The 21,712-nt window shown below is 38.1% G+C and overlaps 5 protein-coding genes across 6 annotated transcripts; 3 read left to right on the top strand and 2 right to left on the bottom strand.

Moving 5' to 3' along the window:
• The first annotated feature begins 3,481 nt into the window (after positions 1–3,481).
• Positions 3,482–5,982, top strand: LOC126671839 (chaperone protein dnaJ C76, chloroplastic-like). The gene is made up of 6 exons (XM_050365642.2): positions 3,482–3,641; positions 3,766–3,928; positions 4,492–4,684; positions 4,757–4,863; positions 5,336–5,534; positions 5,638–5,982. The coding sequence occupies exons 1-6, from the start codon at positions 3,529–3,531 to the stop codon at positions 5,772–5,774; spliced, it is 912 nt and encodes a 303-aa protein (XP_050221599.1). The 5' UTR covers positions 3,482–3,528; the 3' UTR covers positions 5,775–5,982.
• Positions 5,983–6,197: 215 nt separating this feature from the next.
• On the bottom strand, positions 6,198–9,729 carry LOC126671840 (sirohydrochlorin ferrochelatase, chloroplastic). 2 transcript variants are annotated; one of them, XM_050365643.1, is made up of 5 exons: positions 9,513–9,729; positions 9,364–9,425; positions 7,376–7,486; positions 7,200–7,292; positions 6,198–6,629 (listed from the first exon to the last, which is right to left on the bottom strand). In XM_050365643.1, exons 1-5 carry the CDS (start codon positions 9,727–9,729, stop codon positions 6,528–6,530), a joined length of 585 nt encoding a protein of 194 aa, XP_050221600.1. In that variant the 3' UTR covers positions 6,198–6,527. The 2 variants fall into 2 exon arrangements, with proteins under 2 accessions (XP_050221600.1, XP_050221601.1); XM_050365644.1 differs by having other exon boundaries at positions 9,537–9,729.
• A 110-nt stretch (positions 9,730–9,839) lies between these two features.
• LOC126671838 (uncharacterized CRM domain-containing protein At3g25440, chloroplastic) lies at positions 9,840–12,489 on the top strand. The gene is made up of 5 exons (XM_050365641.2): positions 9,840–9,924; positions 10,099–10,510; positions 10,991–11,392; positions 11,781–11,920; positions 12,059–12,489. The coding sequence occupies exons 1-4, from the start codon at positions 9,863–9,865 to the stop codon at positions 11,916–11,918; spliced, it is 1,014 nt and encodes a 337-aa protein (XP_050221598.1). The 5' UTR covers positions 9,840–9,862; the 3' UTR covers positions 11,919–11,920; positions 12,059–12,489.
• A 1,303-nt stretch (positions 12,490–13,792) lies between these two features.
• LOC126675254 (uncharacterized) lies at positions 13,793–16,341 on the top strand. Its single transcript, XM_050369863.2, has 3 exons — positions 13,793–15,172; positions 15,252–16,162; positions 16,253–16,341. The coding sequence occupies exon 1, from the start codon at positions 13,990–13,992 to the stop codon at positions 15,034–15,036; it is 1,047 nt and encodes a 348-aa protein (XP_050225820.1). The 5' UTR covers positions 13,793–13,989; the 3' UTR covers positions 15,037–15,172; positions 15,252–16,162; positions 16,253–16,341.
• Positions 16,342–19,434: 3,093 nt separating this feature from the next.
• Positions 19,435–20,799, bottom strand: LOC126672323 (uncharacterized). The gene is made up of 2 exons (XM_050366269.2): positions 20,709–20,799; positions 19,435–20,522 (listed from the first exon to the last, which is right to left on the bottom strand). Exons 1-2 carry the CDS (start codon positions 20,797–20,799, stop codon positions 19,435–19,437), a joined length of 1,179 nt encoding a protein of 392 aa, XP_050222226.2.
• Positions 20,800–21,712: the final 913 nt, after the last annotated feature.

The raw sequence follows: 21,712 nt of genomic DNA, 5'->3' as shown, positions 1-21,712 counted from the left end.
TTCCACCCAAACCCTCCTTAGCTTTCGCTTCGGTGTCTCAAAGGGCTCGGTTTCGGACCGACTATGTCTGCCTTGGTCTGCGTCCAAATCTTCTTCAGGTGCCCCCAGTCTTTCTTGAATCGGTCTTTTCGTCCCGGAAGGAGGTGCAGCATCGGTCAAACGATTTTTAACTGGGACTCGGCTCCCTGGTTCCGATTCTGGTCCTGCGGCGATCAGTCGTGACTCCTGTCGCATTCTCTGCATCCGTCTCTTTTGTGTCTTGGTCATACGAGGGGTCTCCTCCGTTGGCCTGAACACCCTTTTAAAAACCGACCTCCCATTCTGTCCGGATGGCATGTGCTGTTGCCACTCCTTGGTGGGGGACTTTGGTTTAAAAGTTTTTGGATTTGCTCTGACCGATTTTCGTACGTACTTGGTCTCGGGGCGTTTCTGGCAGTGCTGGCAATGTTGGCAAATCGGCTCTGATGTAACTGGTTTGGTCACTTGACGTTGCCCTACTGCATCATTCACCGCTACCCTCTGTCGAGGTCTCTTGGCACTCCATTTCTCTAAAACTTTCCCGATACCCAATACTTGGTCTAAGTTGGGCCGAATCAAATTAATCGAGACGCATTTCGCATCGGCCTCCCTTCTTGACGGGAACAACAATTTCCCTTCCGTTATTGCTTTCTGGACTACGTTTCTGAACACCACGCAATTATTGGTGTTGTGTCTCCATGAGTTATGGAATTTGCAGTAGTCCTTGCCCAGCAGTTCCTCGCTTGTTGGCAACACATGACCCTCAGATAGGGAGATTTGCCCGTCTTTTAGCAAAGCGTTAAATATATCGTCGGCTTTCGTCAAGTCGAACGAATATTCCTTTTGGATGACCGCCATCTTATTTTTCTTCACATATCCTGGCTTCCTTAACGCTGCGCATTCCGTTGGTTTCTTTCCGAGGAATTCGGCCATACATATCTCATCATCGGATGAATCGCCCTCACTATCGGAGATGACGGCCACGTCTAACTGATCGCGGTAATAGGTGCCTTTCGAAGAACCTCGCCTCTGTTCCTTCTCCTGGAGTAATCGTTCGTAACCTGTGACCCTGTTGGTGAGCTCGAACAAGTCCCTAAATCGATGACCTTCGAAATGTTCCCTCATCGCGAAATTCATCCCTTTTACGACCATCGGTACGCAATCCCCCTCAGATATGTGCGTCATGCACCTCGTCCTTAAATTCCGGAAGCGGCCGATGTATTTTTCGACGGATTCGCTGGGCAGCTGCGAAATCCTTGCGAGATCGGCCAAGGTAACATCTGGTGGTGCTCTGTAAAATTCTTCGTGGAATTTTATTTCCAGGTCTTTCCACGTATCGATCGAGTTGGGCGATAAGTGAGAGTACCATGTGAACGCCACCTTGGTGAGAGAGCTGGCAAATAACCGTAGTTTCCAAAAGTCGTGGGCCCCTGCTTCTCCACATTGGGCAGAAAAATCGCGCAATGTGTTCCACCGTGGATTGGCTCTTCTCTTCTCCTGAATATAAACTAAATTCGGGCACTTTGTACCCCCTAGGGAATGGGTACAGTTTGTCGATCCAATCCGGGTATGGCTTCATGTACGACGGCCGAGGCATTGGCCTGACGTCGACCCCTAATTTCTCCAGCTCATCTAGCAACTGCCCCCGATTGTATAAATTGTTTTCTCCCATGGGGGCGTTGTCGCTACCGTAGGGGTTATCCTGTAGCGGTTGCAAGTTTGGGTATTGTTGCCCTGGCAACTGGTCGTTGCCTTGGTATCGAGTCGCTCCGGTACCGGTACCATCGCCCCCTTGGAATCGCCCGGCTCCTGGAGATGGCTGATCGCCCATGTGAAATCGCACAGCTCCTGACGAAGAAGGATCGGTCCTAACACCTGTGTCCCCTTCTGGGCGAGTTAACAATCGTACCGATCCATAAGCGAAACCGGTTTTACTTGGTGACTGCCCTGCATCGGCCGAACTACCGAGACCGCCATTTCTCTGCGTTGTCGAGGTATAATCGGCCCTTCGGTGATTCTGATCGGTCACTGATTGTCCCGAAAAGATCTTCCCCAGATTGTCCATTGAACTTGTCAAGTTGTTCAAATTCTTCACGATCGACTGCTGAACGACCGCCTGGTCGGCCAACATTCCTTTGAAAGCGTTGGACATCTGTTGCATCGCCCCGTCAAACATCTGCCGATTTTCCTGAGCTATTTCGTCTCTCATTATGGTAAAATCGGCCCTAGATAGCGACGGGCGAGTGGGTGGTATTTCTCGGGAAAATTCGTCGAACTCCTTCTCCACGTCATCGCCTTCCATGGATTTGTTGCTTACAGAAGTCACATCGGGTATAGTGTTCTGAACCCCTTTGCCCTGTGACTGCTTATCGCCCTTAGCCATGACGGTAATGATCTCTGGATCTGGTTGCTCTATCTCTCCGAATTTCCTTTGAAGTTTCGCTCGGCTTTGAGACCGAGTTTCCCTGTAATCGTCTGGAAAAACTCCGGTTTTTGTGCTGACCATAAACTGTCCCCAGTGGAGTCGCCAAAAGATGTTCGCTAGATTTTCACCTTGCTCAAACCTTTGAATTTATTAATGGGTAACTTTAGGTACTGATGCTTTAACCGGTATGATTCTAGATGAGGTAAACAGGATTTGAATGACGTAACCCTAATTCAAGTGACGTAACTCGAATTCAAGTGACGTTGTTCAAATTGTGAATGACGTCGACGTCGTTCGATTTAAACTAAAAGTATTAATCTGGGAATCCTGAGATCCAAGCGAGATTAATGTCAATTCTACTCCTAAACTAAGATTCAATCCGGAGATTGGGATAAAAAGCCTGAGCTTTGGTTTTTGATTAATGATGTGTTGATCCCGAAAATAATACAATACTACTGACTATTTATAGGGAACAAACCCTAATAAAGAATCCTAATTCTAATGAGATTCTATCTCTTATTTAATGAAGAAAAACTAATTAAAAGGCTAAAAATAAATATAGCTCCTGTTGGGCTAAAATCCCTTAATGAGCCCATTCAAAACACCTTTTCTGGTCATGGGCCAAAATGCCACCCAGCTTTATATTGATTCCACTGGGCCGGTGCAAACAACTATAAACTAATCCTAACTAACACTAAACATTCAGTTATAATCCAGCTGTAAGAATTATAAATATATAGTTATATCTCAATTTTTTTGGTTTATTCGATAATTTTGATAATCCGATCTCAAATTGAACTGATAATCGAAGGCCGAAATTTTCAATCTCAAAACCGAACCTACCGATTCCATATTTTTTACCGAACCGACAGGAATATCTCAATTCGATCGGTTATATCCGTAGTTTAGATATTTTGCGCACCCTAATGATCTTCGCTCTTTTTTCATGTGGCTGTATGGGGCTATGGTGGGCCTTATATTGCAACTTTCCAATTGCTGACATGAAAATTTTGAGAAAATATCTCCAGGCTGTATATATTTTGCCATGCTAACTGAGGAAAAATAGATGATTTGAGTTTGGTATAATGGTACTAATGAAGGATATGTCACTCTCTATTGCCCCAATTTACTATCCATTCCCTATGAAAAATTGTCCTCAAATTCCTAGCTACTTCTATTCAAACAACAACCGTTCAAGGTACTTCAATTTTTATTATATGTTAATCTTATCGATACATACTCGCCGTTTTTGTTAATTGATAGATTCGATCCGAGATAGGGCGGATTTTTATCGGAGTTAGTACGATATGTTTGGTGTGCAGATTGAGGCAGAAATGTGGAAGAATAAGATGTTATAGTAGAAAGATAGAAGAAAAGAATTACTATGAGTTGCTTGGAGTTGGTGTTGATTCAGATGGTAAAGAAATTAAAGATGCTTATAGGAAGTTGCAAAAGAAGTATCACCCAGATATTGCTGGCCAACAGGTCATTTCTTGCCCTTCTATTGTTTGAATTTAATGAAAAATAACTATCTTTATAGCAATTTAAATTATTTTATCTCTATTACAATAGCGGAGTAAATACTTTTAGAAAAAAAAAGGTAATCAATCTCAAACCCGACACCTAACACTAGTAGGGGTGTACAAAAATTAAACCAAACGGAACAACCGACGGTTCAGTTCAATTTGATATTATAGAAATATTTCACTTTTTCGATTCCGTTTGGTTTTAGAAGTAAAAGATTTTAAATTCACTTTTGGTACTAATCGAACTAGCAAAACTAAACAAAGTGAAAACAAATAAGTAAAAGTAGTGGCTCGATTCAGTTTGGTGTAAAATATTTTAAATTCTTGAAAATTCTATTTAGTTCGATTAAAGAAATTAAATTTTTAATTTGATTCAGTTCGAACTGAATGTACTCCTTAAACATGAGGACCAAAAAATACTATCTCCATCATACTAAAGTAATTGGTGATAGTTCTGAAATGTCTAGGAGCAAAGTGTTGTCTACTAATAACTTGTCAAATTTCTGGTATCAACCTTTATAGGGTCATGAGCACACTCTAATGCTGAATAAGGCTTATAAGGTTCTGATGAAGGAGGATCTGAGGCGGCAATATGACGCTTCCATTGGCCGATTGCGAATGCGGTATGGAAATGACAATAATGTCCTCGGTTTCAGCTCCTGGAATGGACCGTTCAGATCGCAAGCATTGTTCATTGATGAAAATGCTTGTATAGGTTTGATATATCACAATCCCGTCCATTTTTGTCTGGTTCAGATATTCTTAAGTTCTTGATAATTGTTTGCAGGCTGCAGAGAATGCGTGCATAACGCGAGCAACACGTTTGCCATGGACGAAGCTAATGGATGTGCACGAGTTAAAGTTCAATTCGGAGACGATGACTGTCAAATTCAGGTACTGCATCAAGTAAAGGTGTGCAAACACCCAACCAAATAGAATAACTGAAATTTAATTCACTTTGGTGATGCTATTACCAAAAAAAACATTAATTTTTCATTTGAAAATAAAATAATTTCACTTCATTTTAGGTGCAATCAGAACCGAGCGGTTCATTTTAGTTTGGTCTGAAATATTTTAAATCTTTGTAAATTTGAATTGGTTAGGTTCGAACGGAATACACACTCCTAATGTTATCGAGTAGCTTTATCAATAAGATATGCAAAAACTAAGATGCATGGAAACATTAAGGAAATGTTTCGGAAACATTTCCATTTCCAAACCTCTCAAAAATGCATACAAAATATTTCAGACAGTTTCCACAAATAATAAAAATTAGATATCCATTTCTTGAACATAAAGCGGGTTGGTGCATCACTTATATTCTTTTTCTGTGCGTAGTTCTTAATGGTTCGTATAAGGCTTGCAGGTTTCGGTTGATTCATGCCCTGTGAACTGCATTCACTGGGTTGATAAGGAAGAATTGGCGGTGCTAGAGTTTCTGATCCAACCAAAACTTAAGCAAGGGTATGGTGTGTTTGGACAAGGTTGGGAAAGACCTAAGAATGTTTTTGCAGCAGCTAAGTCATTTAGTTCGCAGTTGAAACAGAAGCCTGAGCATTTTCAAGGTAATGGCGAACTATTGCATACATTAACTAAAAGGAGAGATATAACATGTATAATCTTACATCTATACTGACCTGTACTTGTCGAACATTATTCTGAGTGTAGCAAGATCAACTGTTGACGACGAGACGCCTGCTCAAGCTGAGGCTCGAGCCAATGCTACCATGAAAATCAAGAGGGAGCGTTTTTCAACAATCTGGAATTTGGTGAAAAAATTTCTTTGGCTCAAACAGGTGGAGTAGGAAGTAAAATGTGCATAACCAGGAAAACTTCGCAAAGATCTGCCATACAACATAGAGATGGCAGCTAGATTGCAGATGTAATGTGAAATAGAAGACAAATGTATAGACTAGAATAGTTCATGCTTCATATGAATGCATCAGAAAATGTAAATGCTGAATTATAATGGTACTTGTACATTATATAAAATGTGTAGTTTATCATCACAAAGCCACAGCACATTGTTCCAGAAATTGAATATCAAGCCGAGTGTCTCAAACTTAACAAAATTCCTGGTTACCGACACTGAATAAATTCTCAATCTCTTGCAAATTATTGAGATGCACAGAATGCCAGAAAAGATCACATGAGTTTATAGAAATTGCAAGTTCACATACATGAGAAGCTATGTAGCACACAAACAGAAATGCGGAAATGGAAAACACTGGAACAAAAAACAATGAATCGGCATTTTTTAAAAGTATAGATTATAAATATACAGTTTGGAGTTTCAAAAGCGCTTACAAATACGGAAATAAAATGCTGAAACATGTGATTCGGAAATTTTTCGTGCAACATAGATGAGAAGTATAGTTGCATATACTGCTGATTGGAACCCATGTTTACTTGGTTTCTTCCCAAAGATCAAGTCTCTCGTTAAATTAAAATCTTCGCATTCAATTTCCATAAGTCTCACAGTTCTTGCGCTGAGAACAGCATTAGCTATCTGGCACGGTAAGCCGGGTCAATACAAGTTTGATTTGTCGCTGCATAAACTAATAAAATTTGCACTTTCCTGTTCCAATACATACTGCACATTCATCTGCATCTCCTGCTACATGGCTTAAGCAGTGTTTAATTCTATCATTCACAACATCCTGCAATGCAAACCACCAATATTTAAATTCAAAGACGAACACACTCGTTTAACTGTACATACATGTGCTGGGTGGCCCATACTTCTATAAATGATACGTTATCAACTATGTAGCACGTAAACGACGCCGGAAAGAGAAACGCCGAAATTATATTCTTTACAGAACATGTTATAGATATTGAATTTTGAAGTTTTGTAGTTTCAGAAGCATTTACATTGAGGAAACAAGACGCCGAAACATAGGACTCCTAAGTTTCCATGCAAAATAGATTATTAGTAACAGGAACAATTGTCAAAATGATAGAACATGTTATTACTTCTATTGCAGGACAGAATAAAGTGAAGAAAGCATCATCCTTCATGCTAGATACATTATTGATTTTGCCACATTTCCAATGGCATTGGTAAACACGCATTTTCATAATTTTGTATTTATGAATAATTAATTAATACCACTGAAATTATTCAAAATCAGACGACATAAAGAATTTGACAAAACTTTGAAATATGGGAAAGCTGATTCTCACAGAGTTTAATGAATCTAAGAAAAGGAAAGGTGCAAAATGTATACCACGAGTTGATCATGCAATCCAAGCGGTGCAGTTACAATATATGATACACCAGGGTGCTCCTTAGCAGCTTCAGCAGTCAGGGAAGGTATATCCTTTCATTTAAAACATGATTGAATCTTTTTTACAAACTGCATAAACCTTCTAACATAAAAGACTAAATTGGTAAAACAGTTACCTGGTGCCAATGCCGTCCAGGAAAAAGAAAGAATGGACTCACAATCACCCGCTTTGCACCTTTCTGAACACATGAACCAAATGCATCTCTTATTGATGGTTCTGCCAGCTCCTGGTTATGTTCAAATATTAAATTGAAAATATACAAGAAATGTATTTTTAACTTCAATGAGAAAACGGAAAGAAGGCTAAATAGAGGTCCACAATATTGTGTTTTCCTGGAACACCAAATGTTTTCAAGGAATGCACTGAGACTAGTAAATCATATATGTCTTATCTTTGCTTGCCTTTCAACAGGTCTAAGACCATGCCATCAGATTGTTTAAAGAAATATTTCAATAACCTGAATTACTTTGTGCATGTCTACCATGATACTGAAAGGTAATTATATAAACTAAAAACATATACCAACACCACCAAAACTATGCTCTCGGGAAATATAAGTTGAACAAGTCTGTCACCTAAAAAGTTATTTTAGTTCATGAACAGCATATCGATAAACTAGTTTGCAATTATGTTTATTAACCAGCTAATCATAATCCAAATCAACCGCCCACTAATCCAAATCCAATTACGATGACATATTCAACAGTCACAAGCCAAATCATGAAATAACCCTACAAAGGCTAGCTGAATCAAAATGGACAATTACACACAATAAGTATGTCAGATAACTAACCAACTCTAAACTTCAAAAGCTCAAACTGTTAGTTGAGGCTTTAACATGATTTTATCATCTCCAACACACCGCCGCATGAGAATGGCCATTGAACTTGAAGTATGAACAAACATTGACCCGCTCTCCCTTATGCGCAAATATTTAAATAATTAAAATGAAGATTGCTAAGAATCAAACTCCAGATCTTTCCATTATAGAGACTCCAATAACATATCAAATAAAAATCCAACTCTAAAACTTAACTTAAGCTATTAGCTGAGACCCAAACTATGGTTTCATTATCTGTAACAAACTAAAACAATCATGAAAATTCAGGTTTCTTTTTGGGAACTCATGAGTATTCCATTATGACACAATTAAGGTCCTGATGGAATCAAGCAGTTTCTTTGGCCAGCGATGTGCAATAGTTTGCTTACTAATTCAGAACGAGTTAGAAGACATTTGGCTGAAGCACTTGTCAGATGTGCAATATTAATGCTGAAGATATTTCACATGTCTAGAGGGACTGTTTCATTGTGAAACAATTCTAGAAAAAAGTTATCAGTCCTGATATGCATGCTCACTTCTTCTCTTTGCCTTTTCCCAGCTTGCTTATTGGCAACATTTCGGGCAAGCTGAATTGCAACAAGGTGACAGATTGGATCTGCTTCTTTGGAGTGGCCGTTTGGCGGTTGTGAACGAAACCAGACCAGCTCGTTTTTGGTGTTTGTAATGAAACCAATGCTTCTTACTGCAGGATGTGGTCCGTCGTGTTGGATTGGGTATATCAGAAAAGCTTTTGATGATCAACTGGTAACCAGAAGTCACAATCAGACTCAACAGGAAGTTCAAATTGGTTGGCTTTACCCTCCAAAGCATTGGATTAAATCAGTACCGATGGTGCATTTAACTCAGAGTCTGGAGTTGCGAGAGCAGGTGATATTGCTAGGAACGAACATGGACATTGGCTGGGTAGCTTTTCGACCACAATTGGTTTTGGTTCAGTTCTTTCTGCTGAACTTCATCGTGGGGCTGCAGTTAGGTTGGAGCCTAGGGTAATGAGCCTGTTTTGTTACTCGAATGTTTTGGCTGCGATAAAAGCTTTGATCTCTAGAGAATGGGAAGTTATCAACAATCATATCTATCGCGAGGCAAACTTTGCTGCGGACCATTTAGCTTCTCTAAGTAATGATTCTGTTATTTGGTTTACTAGACATAATTCTTCTACCTTGGATTATGCCCGGGGTCTCGTATAACCCTATGGTTCGGAATACGGAAAACTTAGCGCAATTAAAGACTGAAAAAAAAACAAAAGAAACAAGGTAGTTTACCATGTGAGCAGGTTCTACAATTGGATATCCAGTTTTATCTCTAAACATGGCAACAAATTCATCTGAAAATCACCAAACAAAAACCCATTATTCAAATTGACAAACTCAAATGAAATAATTAAGAAGACAAAATGAAAATTATAGCTTACTTAGCATGAGATTAGATTCCTTACGACGCGACCCATGGTCAACAATGATCACTCCATCGTTCTCTCCAATAATCCCATTCTGCTGTTGCGAATTCATTGAAACTCCAGTGCTCAAACACAGTCGTTTTGAAGAGCTTCCACGGAATTTTGAGAAATTAGTGCGCGCCTGTGGTCCAGTTTGAAGAGGTGGAGATGGAGAGAGCGAATTTAACCACATTTTTGCTATGGGCACTAAGCTAACGCCTTCTATTTAAAAAAAAAAGTACTAGTTCACTCGAATAACAAGAGAGAAACTTTTCACTGCATCTTCAAGCAAACGACGTCGTTTCACTGCAATTCGACAGCTTCTAATGTTCACTGCACGTTCAATCAGACGAGTCATCGGTATCGGACTCGACTGTGTGAGTAAAAGGTGTGTACTGTGTTTCCTTTCAATTATTTATTTTGTTCACAGCTTAGTGATAGGCATTTGTATAATTTAGGTCTTCAAATTCTGTACTAATTTTTTGTCATAGAACTAATGCATCTGTGCTTATGCTTTTTGTGTTTTACGGAATGATGTGTGTTCGTGCTGCTTTATATGCAGGGAGTTGTTTGTTTGTTGCCCGTGTCAAGAATCCAATCTCGTATCGTTGCTTAGATTTTATTATAGGAACGCGTTGCCCTTTGTGGATGCATCGAGGGTAGCGTCTCCTTGTTCTTTTGTATGGAATAAGAAGCTAAATGTGTTTCATAGTCAGAGTGCTATCAGAAATTGGGTATGCAGAAGCATAAGCAGTTCATCAATCGAACTGAAGACGGACGGTGATGTTGTCAGATTTTCCAGTAGTAAACACCCTGATAAAAATCGTTACGCAATAAGAGGAACAAAGACTGTTAAACGCGTTAAAATGTCCAGAAAGGCCAAACTAAATGAGCTCAGGTTTTATCGTCTTAAGGCCAAGAAGAAGATGAACTCTCCTAATCCAGAAGTTAGGATAAGATATAAACTTGAAAAGGTTGGACTCTTTAACTGTTCATTTTCTTGAATATTGTTCATATACTTTAGCTTTATGATTTCTTGGTTTTTATATGTGTTCATTACATTGCCTGAAAATCAAGATATGCGGTGGTGGAAAAACTTATGCTGCATGCCTGCAATATTTGTGCAAGCTGTATCAAATCAGATACCCGTTGTACTGATTTTCCTGATCTTTACTTGATAACATAAACGTAGAAGATCTAACATGTGCCCGTTAACAAGTCCTTAATAACTCATTTAGTGGTCAATATCTTTTTGTTTAAAGTTACAGCAGATGAAAAAATATCTTCAAAGTTTTTTTTTGATCTATGCTTTTCAGTAATTGTACTTATTCAATAAATATATCAGCGTCTTAGCATGTGAAGTTCTTTCTGTTGATTTTAGTTTTGTCAATTGTTTCGTCAAAAGTTCTTTATCTTATACTTGCTACTTCAATTTTTTTATCAATGCTCTGTAGGCCAAAAGAAAAGAAGCATGGTTGATTGAGAAGTTGAGGAAATTCGATGTCCCTAAAATGCAAGGTGAAACACACGATCCTGAAATGTTAACCGAGGAAGAAAAGCATTACCTAAAGCGTACTGGGGAAAAGAAGAAGAACTTTATTCTAGTTGGTAGACGTGGAGTATTTGGAGGCGTTGTTCTCAATATGCATCTTCATTGGAAAAAGCATGAAACAGTGAAGGTTATTTGCAAACCTTGCAAGCCAGGGCAAATTCATGAATATGCTGAAGAACTTGCTCGATTGAGCAAAGGCATTGTGATTGAAGTAAGACCTAACAGTAGTATTATATTCTACAGGGGAAAGAACTATGTGCAGCCAACGGTTATGTCTCCTCCAGATACCTTATCTAAATCGAAGGCAAGTTTGATTTTATCATCTCTCTCGTTTTTGATGCATCTGCCGAATTCTCTTTATATTTATGCGCTATGTAGCATGGAAATGAAAATGTTGAAACTGGAAACGACGATTGATTAAATTTGATAATAAGATAATTATCGAACATCTACTTAGAATGTTGTCCATTCATGCATTGGGAAACTTCCACTCAGACTTCATGCTCAAAACATTTGCAGTTCATGTGTCTTTTCAGATTGCGGTTATCCTTCTTCTTTTTTTCATTAATGATCTGTTTTTCTCCATAAATGTTTTTTTTTTATTAATTATGGAAGTTAGATTCTGAATGAAAATATTTCTTTAGAATCTCTGGAATACAATTGATGAGATTAGCCACTGAAGTGTTTTGCAGGCCCTTGAAAAGTACAAGTATGAACAGTCCCTTGAGCATACAAGTCAGTTCATTGAGAAACTGGAGAAAGAGGTTGAAGAATATCTTGAACATGTAGCTCGTTACAAGAAACGAAAAGAGGCTGTTGTTGAATCCTGATGGTAAAGATCTAACAAATGTTTGGAAGTTGGACTTGGAACATTAGAATATTAATTTTTTATCTTAAGTAAATTATTTGTGAACCTAGGAAATGAAAGTGAAAATTGTCCTTTTTGATTGCTTTCTTGCTTCTTTTGCAGGATAATTCTCCATAAAAGAGCTTATCTGTTGAGAAGGGACTGCTACTCTTTTATTACATTACAGAGAAATCCATTCTTGTCATGATCAAGCCACGTCCTACTCGGGTTTGGAAAGATAGTTTACTCGCTTACTTGTTAGAGTAAGACGCGGTGCCAAGCGTTGATATGAAAGCATTTCTTTCTCTCCGGCCTCTGCGCCAACTTTCTACACTTTTAACGTTCACCTTATGGCTGGGAAGGAAACCGGATTTTGTATCGGAGAGATGACCGATGGAATCTGCTAAAGAGTTGATATTGTATTCACTATACTTCAATGAAGTGGGTTGGGCATGGTAAAGCTTTTCATCAACAACTTTTCATGCTATGGATTATTTTCTTGTGTAAAAATTGAATTCATGATAGTAAAATCTAATAGTATCCAATTTCATGAATCCTTGATATTGCCTGCTCAAGCAAAAGCAATTGCAAATCCATAATCTATTATATGTGAATGATATTTTTTAAATTATGGTTGCTAGGGGTGAGGAAACGGTCGGCCAAGTCAAAGATTTTGGTTGATATGGTTAGTTTGGTTGGTGTGGTTAGTTTGGTTGGTTCGGTTAAAAAATGTTTTTGGTTGAATCGAATTAACATACTAATTTAATCAGTTTTTAAGTGACCGTTTGCTCACCTAGCTAGAACAATAAACTATATGACAAAATAATATGTAATACTTGTGGCATCACTTGTTTATCAGAATGATTTATAAGCATCAACATCCTTGGATGGTGGCCAATTTGGTTGGAATATTACTTTCAATTAAAGAACAAAAAACATAGCTGCCGCAAAATGTGACATTTATATTATGAGTCTAAATAATCCAAGTTGTTAGTTGTTCAGTTTCTTTCACACTTAGGTGACTTCTCATGTGTTTATTACATTGGTGAGTGCTTATTTGTCAAGTTCTCATGTGCTTTAAGTTCAATCATACTATGCCTATTATTTGTGTGATTCACTACTTTGGGTTTTTGATATTTGGGTGCCTCAAAGGCACCCAAAAATCCAGTATAGTGCCTCTTCTGGAATTAATTCCAGAAGAGTGCCTGGGACCACGTGGTCCGCATTCTAGGAATGCGGACCACGTGGTGTTCCGCATTCTAGGAATGCGGAACACATTAATCAGCTGATTAATGTGTAATCAGCTGATTAAAGAGTGTTCCGCATTCCTAGAATGCGGAACACTCTGATTTTACCGTTGGGAGCGCTGACAGCTCCCAACGGTAATTAATGTGTTCCGCATTTGACAAATGCGGAACACATTGAATTCCAAAGGCTATAAAAGCCTTCTCCAGCAGGTGTTTCATTCACAATTTGAACCAAAAAAATACTTACAACATAAAAGTTCGAGAGAGGGTTATTATTTTGAGCGGAAAAATCTTAAACCGAGGTGCTTTTATTTCGAATCTATATTTTGGAGCTAAGGAGTTATATTATTTAATACTAATTATTTTGAAGAACTACAAGAGGTTAGTACGTTTAATTATTTTATTTATTGCTTTAAATAATTTTAGTATTTGTAAATATTAGAAATGCATGTATAAATTTAATTATAATAGAAAAATATTAAATTTTAATTATAATTTAGAAATACATGTATAAAAAAGTTTATAATGTAGAAAAATGTTATCTTAGCCTAATAGTTATTTAGAAATGTATGTATAATATAAAAAAATTATTATAGTTTATTAAAATATTGTTAATTGTTAAAAAAATTAATTGTAAATTGTTATTGCATACAATTATATTAGGATATGTTTAATTTAATTTTATAATATATAAAAAAAATATTAGAAATAAAGTAACAGTAATTACAATTGATATGTTAACGCTATAAATTTAAGATTAGCATATTAAATATAACGGTGTTAAAATTTGCTGTTTATTAATTAGAAATGACGAGTCCAAATATATCTTTGTTGATATGGTGTGATGGTCGTATTGTGAGTTCTCCGTGTGGAATAGAATACCACGGGGGTCGTCCGGTTAATATGGCGCTTAGCGAGAGAATGAGTTTCGAGGAATTACAAAATATTTGTAGAAGAGCAGTTTCTACCGACGGGGAAGTAGAAATTTCAAAAATCTACTTCCGGCTTCCAAGAATAGTTGGGGGTGCGATACGCTCGTACTCGTTGTTTTCCGTGGAGAATAACGAGCATGTGTTTGGAATTTTGAACGAGGTCGTGCGGTATCCGCAACTCGAGATTTTGGAATTGTACGTGGAATACGAGGCCGTGGTTCGCAACAAGACTTTACTAGATCAGTTGGTCTTATGTGATTCAAGCGGGTCTGAGAGGGGTAGTGGTGAAGAGGAAGAAGAGGAAGAAGAGGATTTCTACGACAGCAACGAAGAGGATGTCGAGGAAGACTTAGGAGCAGATTCACAATATGAGTCGCAACTTCCTGAGCATGTAAGAACGGCGGATCTTTGCGACTTTGACGTCGCCCCGGAGGATGATGAAAAGATTATGTGGGATCCTGGGATGGAATTCCGAGTAGGGATGGTATTCCCAAATCGCGATGCCGTCCGAGCTTGTGCGACTACTTATTCGGTCGGGGTGGGAAGAGAGTTCAAGGGTCGCCGGACTACCAACACGACAATAGTGTTGGCTTGCAGGCAGAACCCTGTATGTAAATGGTGGCTGCGCGCTACACTTCTGCAAGCAACTCAGACGTGGACGTTGACAAAATATATTGGCCCGCACACGTGCAATCAGCTGTTACCTGATCCAAACCATCGGAATTTTGGGTCTGTTGCAATCGCAGACTATATCAAGGGTCAAGTAAAGCTGCAACGTGATATACGGATCGATACCCTCAAAGCTGGAATTTGGCAACAACTTGGAGTTACTTTAGTAATGTATTATTCTTTTGAATCTCCTTTTAGTAATTCTTGCGAATATCATTCACTAATGTATTATTCTTATGAATGTTTGTTGTAATTTTTAATAACTGTTGTATGTATTTTTTATTTCAGCTATGGCTGAACGTCGGGACTACTACACTCCTGGGCCGTTGGTGCCAGACGTTCTGACAATGCAGGACGATCACAGATCCTCGGTTATTTGGGATAACCAGGTAAAATCTTGTTTTTAATTGTCCTAATTTGGTTATAATTTTTAGTGTCCTAATTTTTATATAATTTTTATATTTTCAGGGCGACGAGTCTTCCTTAGGGTCACGTTCGAGCGCCAGACTTACTCCATTTCACGAGCTAGATTCTCGCATCAGGAATGGGATTATTCAGACTGGCATGTCTGGTTTTCTAGCGATGCGCCAGTTTCCAGTTGACTTGTGCCTTATCACAGCTCTTGTGGAGAGGTGGAGACCAGAGACACACACGTTTTGGTTTCCAGAGGGCGAGTGTACTATCACGCTGCAGGACGTGGCCATCCTGACAGGGCTCCCAGTGGATGGGACGCCCGTTACCGGACCTCGTATACGGGATTGGAACACGGTGTCTGTTCCTCTTTTAGGGAGGCAGTTAGAGGTCAGCCGTCCCCGTAAACCGGGGTCCTCGTGGGTCAGTGGTGCTTGGTTGTCAGCCCAGTTTGGAGGTTGGACGGTATTGCCTGCGGGTGCTACAGAGGATCAGGTCGACCAGGCGGTTCGAGGCTACCTTTGGGCTGCTTTACAGGGTCTGTGCTTTCCGGACTTGAACAGTGGCCACGTGGGCGTGAGGATTCTTCCGCATCTGGCGGATTTAGGCCACTTGCGCGATATTAGCTGGGGATCGGCTGTTCTGGCAGTTCTCAATTAGCTTACGGAGAGGAGCGCCGTGACGTCACACTGCCCCCACCAGAGCCAGCAGTTCCGGCTTACGTACTACCTCCTCTTCCTCCCCTGACCATCGATCTAGCTCACATCAGGGGAGCGCGTAGACGGCAGCCTAGAGCCGCCCCGCCTCGCGAGCGCCCGGCAGACCCTATCCCCCCACCGGTCTACTTCCACTTCGATCCTACAGCCACTACAGACAGACGGGGGGAGTACTATGGCCCGACTCAGTACTACGGTTCCACTTCCACTTCAGCATCACAGCCTCCGTCGCATCAGACCTATTTCCCACAGGTTTCATGTCATTTATAATTTAATTTATTGCTTTTTAACTCGTAGTTAAATATATATTTTAAATGTTGCGTTTTTAACTTTGTATTTCAGGGACCCCAGGTATCATCGTATCAGGTCCCGCCTTCGTCGATGCCGTTTTTTGAGCCGTCGTACGGACAGACAGCATATACCACTTCTCTGGGCACACCACCGGCGTCTCAGTTCCAGCAGACCACACCACCGGCGTCTCAGTTCCGGCAGGCCACACCACCGGCGTCTCCGTTTCAGCAGACCACACCACCGCCGTTTGCTGCATCAGATCAGTATTACCGTCCAGCGCCATATACAGATGCTCAACCGTTCACGTCTTTCGATCAGTGCTACCGTCCCACGATGCCTTCGGATGATCAGCCGTCGACGTCACATTCGCGGCCATCTTCTTCTCACCAGGCCCAGGATCCATCACAGCTACATTTTACACTGTCAGAGTCATGGTTATTCGGTCCGGAGATCGGTTCAGAGGCGTACGAGGAGCTTTTATCACGACCGGATCTCACACCTCCATCTTTTAGACTTCTACCGCCCACACAGGAGGAGACCGGTACTGCACCACCAGCAGCAGACGTTCAGCATTCAGCTCAGGACGAGGACGCCTCCGACAGCGGCGAGAGCCCTCCCGTACCCAGACAGTTTCACTCGATCACAGACAGCTCGCGGCACCGACGAGAGACTCACGGTTTGAGGGTACAGAGACCGAGGACTCGTAGATATGAGGATTAGATTTCATATTTTTCTTTATTTATCGATTTTTGTATTTTAGTATATGTTGTATGTTTACTATATTATGTATATTATATTCGTGTGTTATAATTGTTATAAATTTTCCGTCGTCTCTTAGAGGACAAGAATCCATTCGGAAACTCAAAATCAGTTTGTTGTTCTGTAATGAGAGTGAATGAGGTGTGTTTATTTTAGAGACTAAGTTATATATGCAAAACCAAGGCTCAGAGATACAAATTAAGTGACCTACATGCGGTAGTTGGCTCCGGTACCCAGATATTTTCAATTTGTTAAAATTAGTACTTAAATCAAACAAGCATTTAAATTAATTTTTAATATATCGTTTGATAACATTGTATTTAATTTATAGTGTTTATAAAAAAAATTAAATAAAATTTGTTTTTTTTTTTAAAAAGTTCAGCAATGATTGGGCACTAAATGCCCAATCATTGCAGTCCCAATGATTGGGGAGACAAAACTGTCTCCCCAATCATTGGGGAAGCACGTTCCGCATTCCTAGAATGCGGAACGTGCTTAAGCAGCTGATTAACAAAGTTAATCAGCTGCTGCCCTCGTTCCGCATTCTAGGAATGCGGAACCCCTCTCGTTCCGCATTCCTAGAATGCGGAACGAGTGGGACCAGGCACTCTTCTGGAATTAATTCCAGAAGAGGCACTATAATGGATTTTTGGGTGCCTTTGAGACACCCAAATATCAAAAACCCCACTACTTTTTACTTTTAGCATTTTCCTTGTGTTTTCTTTTGTTAACATAACAATTTTGTTTTCTTTTTCTATTTCAATCTATTAAATTAGATATCGATAAATTTAAAAAATTAATTCTTAGATAAGACACGTATTATAATTTTTTTCTCTGATATACTCATAAGATACGAATTATAATTTTATTTTCTCTAATATATTCCTTATGCGAATGTTTTGGGGCATGCATAAGCACATGCCCATGTTATTTTACGCTTAAATTTTTGATTAATCAATTGAGAATAAATAAATGTTGAATTTTAAATCTTTTAACTATAAAGACTCTGATATTAGTATCAAATAATCAATATAAAAAATAAAAACTGTCAAACGACAGTGTTGTGTTACTGCCTAACAAAGCAGTCAGTTGCAATTTTGTGGGTCATCAACTTTGGGTGCTACTCTTTTCTCACCACGCGCCGTCTCTAATTTCACCACCAGTATCACTCGCCGTTCAAAATTTCAAAATTTGTTGCTTGTTGATCTTGTGGAAATTATAGCGGAAAATAAAATTGTGATTTGTCACTACTGTCATAGAGCGGGTCATATGAAGCGAGATTGCAAGAAGTTACAGGCTAAAACGTCTGTAGAAACAATAGTTGTCAAATCGAGATTCGACTCATCGCAATTTGTAAATCGAAAATCGAATCGAATCGTAAGATTCGGCTATTTTAAAAAAAGAAAAATTATATATAAAATTGTGAATATAAAATAAAATAACTTAAACTACTCTAAAATAAACCAATATCATCTAATAAAAAAATTAAATCAACTATATTAGACTATTAATAAAGCTAGTTCCTATCAAGTTCGAGATCGTCGCCATCCTCATCACTATTGTTATTTCCTAAGATTGTCAAATCTTCTATTTCCCCTCGTTCTTCAATTCCTTCTTCGCCATTGAACGAATCTAAATCCAAATCTTCCATTACCTCATCTTCAACCGTCTTTTCTTTTTCGTGTCTATCATGCCTCAAGTTTCTTGGTCCTCGTTTTCTTTGACTAGTAGATCCTAGTCTTTCATCATCATCAAAGCATTCATTGACATCCATCCATGAATTGTATTCGGGTAGACAACTCTCTTCAATTTCGGTGATCCATTCATCATCGGATATCACTCAAACAAATTGGATCATATGTCTCCCCACGTTTCTCCCTCTTTGCTTGTCTTAATTCAAGTTGAATGTTAAATTTAACAAACACGAGAGCATTCAATCTTTGTTGTTCTTAACAATTTTTTTTAGAATGCACATGCTCAAATGTACTCCAATTTCGCTCACATCCTATAGCACTAACATGTTAGACTTAACACTCTAATAATAAGACTTTGAAGCTCTTTACATTCTTCTTCATAGCTTTCCCACCATAAACCTGGTTGTTTTTTTTATCTCTAGTCGAAGTAGTCATGCTTATCCCGGACATTCCTTCTCCTTTTTTGAATTTTTCTAATTGTTGATCAACTTTAATTCTTGTTTCGATATCCGGAAACATCTTCTCAATTGTTGTGTATAATCCTACTTTGACTTATGTATCGGCATTGAATGACTCGTCGTACTGAAACCTAAAAAACAAAATTATTAAAGCTAATCATAGATTCTTATTAATATCATCTAAATATAAAATATTTTATTTTGATAAATATAATTCTTACTTGAGATTAAGAAAATAACTAGCTGCATGAAGTGGCCTATGGAGTTGCAAATCCCATCTTGTATCAATAATTTTCCAAACTCGTTCATACTTTGTCAGTTGCTAATTGAAATTGTTTGCAATTTGCTCCTTTGCCCTATCCATTGCTTCATAAATATACCACATAGCCGGTTTGGCATCCCCATCAACGAGTCTTAAAACTTTGACAATTGAACTCACACACTTTAGACAATACTTAACTGATTTCCAAAATCGAACATCAGATAACATAATTGTGCCCACCCTTTTTGCTTCTGGCTTGGAAACATACTGACTCTTTGCCCAGTCCTCTAAAGCAAACATCGCTCTAAGTGGAAGTTTATTTTCCTTAAAACTCTTCAATGTGAAAAAACTTATAGCAAATCTTGTAACTCCGGCTCTTTTTAACTCCTTCTTGCCATAAAACTTTCTAAACATGCTAAGAACCCAAGCATGCCTATAAATATAAACACAAACTTCCCTAGGTTTATTTATTGTATCTTTAAACATCAACAATTCACCTATATCCTCCAATATATTGTCAATACAGTGAGCCGCACAAGGAGACCAAAATAATTTCTTTCTCTTTTCCATCAATAAGTTCCCAGCTTTTACATAAGCTGACGCACTATCAGTCACAACCTGAACAACATTTTCCTGTCCAATTTCCTCCACTAGTCCATCAAACATTTCAAATAACTTTTGTGCATCTTTGATAACAACAAATGTGTCTATAGATTTAAGAAAAACAGTCTCACTTGGACTATTTACTAAAAAATTAGTGAGAGATCTAGATTTTTTATCAGTCCACCTGTCAGACATCAAAGTACAACCTGTTTTTTTCCATTCTTTTTTATACTTCTCTAGCATTGAATTCACACTTTCCACTTCTTTTTTCAAATAAGTGACTCTAGCTTCATGATAACTAGGAGGTTTTAACCCTCTACCATATTCACCAACTGTATCCAACATAGAAGAAAATAATGGACTCTTCACCAAAACAAAAGGTAATGCATGTCCATATAGAAATCTACAAATACTTTGAATTACGGGTTCTTTTTTTTTTACCATTGCATTTAAAGTTTGTTGTTTGATTCCTTTATCTTTAGTTATGAATGCATTCATATTCTTTCTTTTTTCACCTAAATTTAGATCTCCTTGAGCTCTTTCATCTACATCAAAACACTCGTTCTCATGTTAAGATTTTTGAATTTCGAAATCACCTAAAATTTTAATACAAAGATCTTTCACTTTTTGTGGATATTGAGTGCAAGGAGCAACATTATCATGATCTCCCGCTAGATGATGTTTCATTCGATTTATACCCCCCCCCCACCTTTGTAATCCATAATAATTACACCTTAAATTCATTTTATTGTCGTTAACTCGAGAACAATGGCTCCAAATAGGATCGGTAGTTGAAGATCCTTTTTTTGATTCTAAAGCCATATTTAATAAATAAAATAAAATAATTCCTACAAAAAAGAAATTAAAGTGAAAAAATTAAAATTTTATTATGTATTAAATTTTTATTTATAATTATATATAAAAAAACTTATAACCACATAATATGTATTTCTAAAAGCAATACATCAACATAATATTATGATATATGGTAAAATAGTTGATTTTTATGTTAAAAGAAGAGGTTGACATGTAAAGCTAATAAAACATTAAAAAAGTAGAAAGAAAGTTCTTCTAGAAAATCGTACCTGATGGCTGATTGTAATTGCTGGAATAATAATATATTATATAAGTGCTCAAAATAAAAAGATGATAGAAAATCAATCCGAGTTATGTTAAAAAATTATATAACACCTCTATATATAAGAGAATAAGTTTAAAATTAAAAATAATGGAAAAGTCATATTTTTCGTATTAGAATAGGATTGTTCTATTCGAAATATGGAAAACTTTAAGAACAAAAAAGACTTTGATTTGACAAGTCAATAAGTATTCCTATTTTTTTCCCACACAAAAAGTAGTCTTAAATTCTAATTTCTCTCTCCCACGTCTTTCTGTTTACAAATTCCAATAAAACTCTACTACTAGACTCACAATATAATACTAATAAAATAAAAAAATCACATCATTGTTTTTCTCTCTCTTTAAATTTACCATCTTCATCTTCTTTCTTAAGTTTCTTCCTCCTTCATACTTCATCCTTCTGCAACTGGTTCTTGTTTTCTTCTTAAACAAAATCTATGAAGCTATGTATTAATAATTTGCTGTTTTGTGCTTTTCTCTCCTTTTTTCACGAAAATTGTATAAAAAATATGAAACTTTATCCGAATCGGCTGTATCGTCAGAGTCAACCTAGTCGACCGAGTCGCCACCGATTCTAACGATTCTAGACCGATTC

The sequence above is a fragment of the Mercurialis annua genome, linkage group LG3 (genome assembly GCF_937616625.2).
Source record: "Mercurialis annua linkage group LG3, ddMerAnnu1.2, whole genome shotgun sequence".
Classification (NCBI taxonomy): domain Eukaryota; kingdom Viridiplantae; phylum Streptophyta; class Magnoliopsida; order Malpighiales; family Euphorbiaceae; genus Mercurialis; species Mercurialis annua.
This window is presented reverse-complemented; position numbering and strand designations above follow the sequence as displayed.

What these genes read in the sequence shown, in the direction of transcription:
- LOC126671839 (XM_050365642.2), top strand. Translation starts at nt 3,529, where the DNA reads ATGGTACTAATGAAGGATATGTCACTCTCTATTGCCCCAATTTACTAT. An exon ending in TGATGAAAATGCTTGTATAG is followed by an intron (nt 4,685 to 4,756) that starts GTTTGATATATC and finishes AATTGTTTGCAG; the next exon opens with GCTGCAGAGAATGCGTGCAT. An exon ending in GAAGCCTGAGCATTTTCAAG is followed by an intron (nt 5,535 to 5,637) that starts GTAATGGCGAAC and finishes TTCTGAGTGTAG; the next exon opens with CAAGATCAACTGTTGACGAC.
- LOC126671840 (XM_050365643.1), bottom strand. Translation starts at nt 9,729, where the DNA reads ATGTGGTTAAATTCGCTCTCTCCATCTCCACCTCTTCAAACTGGACCA. An exon ending in TTGTAGAACCTGCTCACATG is followed by an intron (nt 7,487 to 9,363) that starts GTAAACTACCTT and finishes GAACATAACCAG; the next exon opens with GAGCTGGCAGAACCATCAAT. An exon ending in CTGGACGGCATTGGCACCAG is followed by an intron (nt 7,293 to 7,375) that starts GTAACTGTTTTA and finishes TTTAAATGAAAG; the next exon opens with GATATACCTTCCCTGACTGC.
- LOC126671838 (XM_050365641.2), top strand. Translation starts at nt 9,863, where the DNA reads ATGTTCACTGCACGTTCAATCAGACGAGTCATCGGTATCGGACTCGAC. An exon ending in TAAGATATAAACTTGAAAAG is followed by an intron (nt 10,511 to 10,990) that starts GTTGGACTCTTT and finishes AATGCTCTGTAG; the next exon opens with GCCAAAAGAAAAGAAGCATG. An exon ending in ATACCTTATCTAAATCGAAG is followed by an intron (nt 11,393 to 11,780) that starts GCAAGTTTGATT and finishes AGTGTTTTGCAG; the next exon opens with GCCCTTGAAAAGTACAAGTA.
- LOC126675254 (XM_050369863.2), top strand. Translation starts at nt 13,990, where the DNA reads ATGACGAGTCCAAATATATCTTTGTTGATATGGTGTGATGGTCGTATT.
- LOC126672323 (XM_050366269.2), bottom strand. Translation starts at nt 20,799, where the DNA reads ATGGCTTTAGAATCAAAAAAAGGATCTTCAACTACCGATCCTATTTGG. An exon ending in CAATAAAATGAATTTAAGGT is followed by an intron (nt 20,523 to 20,708) that starts GTAATTATTATG and finishes GTTTTGATGTAG; the next exon opens with ATGAAAGAGCTCAAGGAGAT.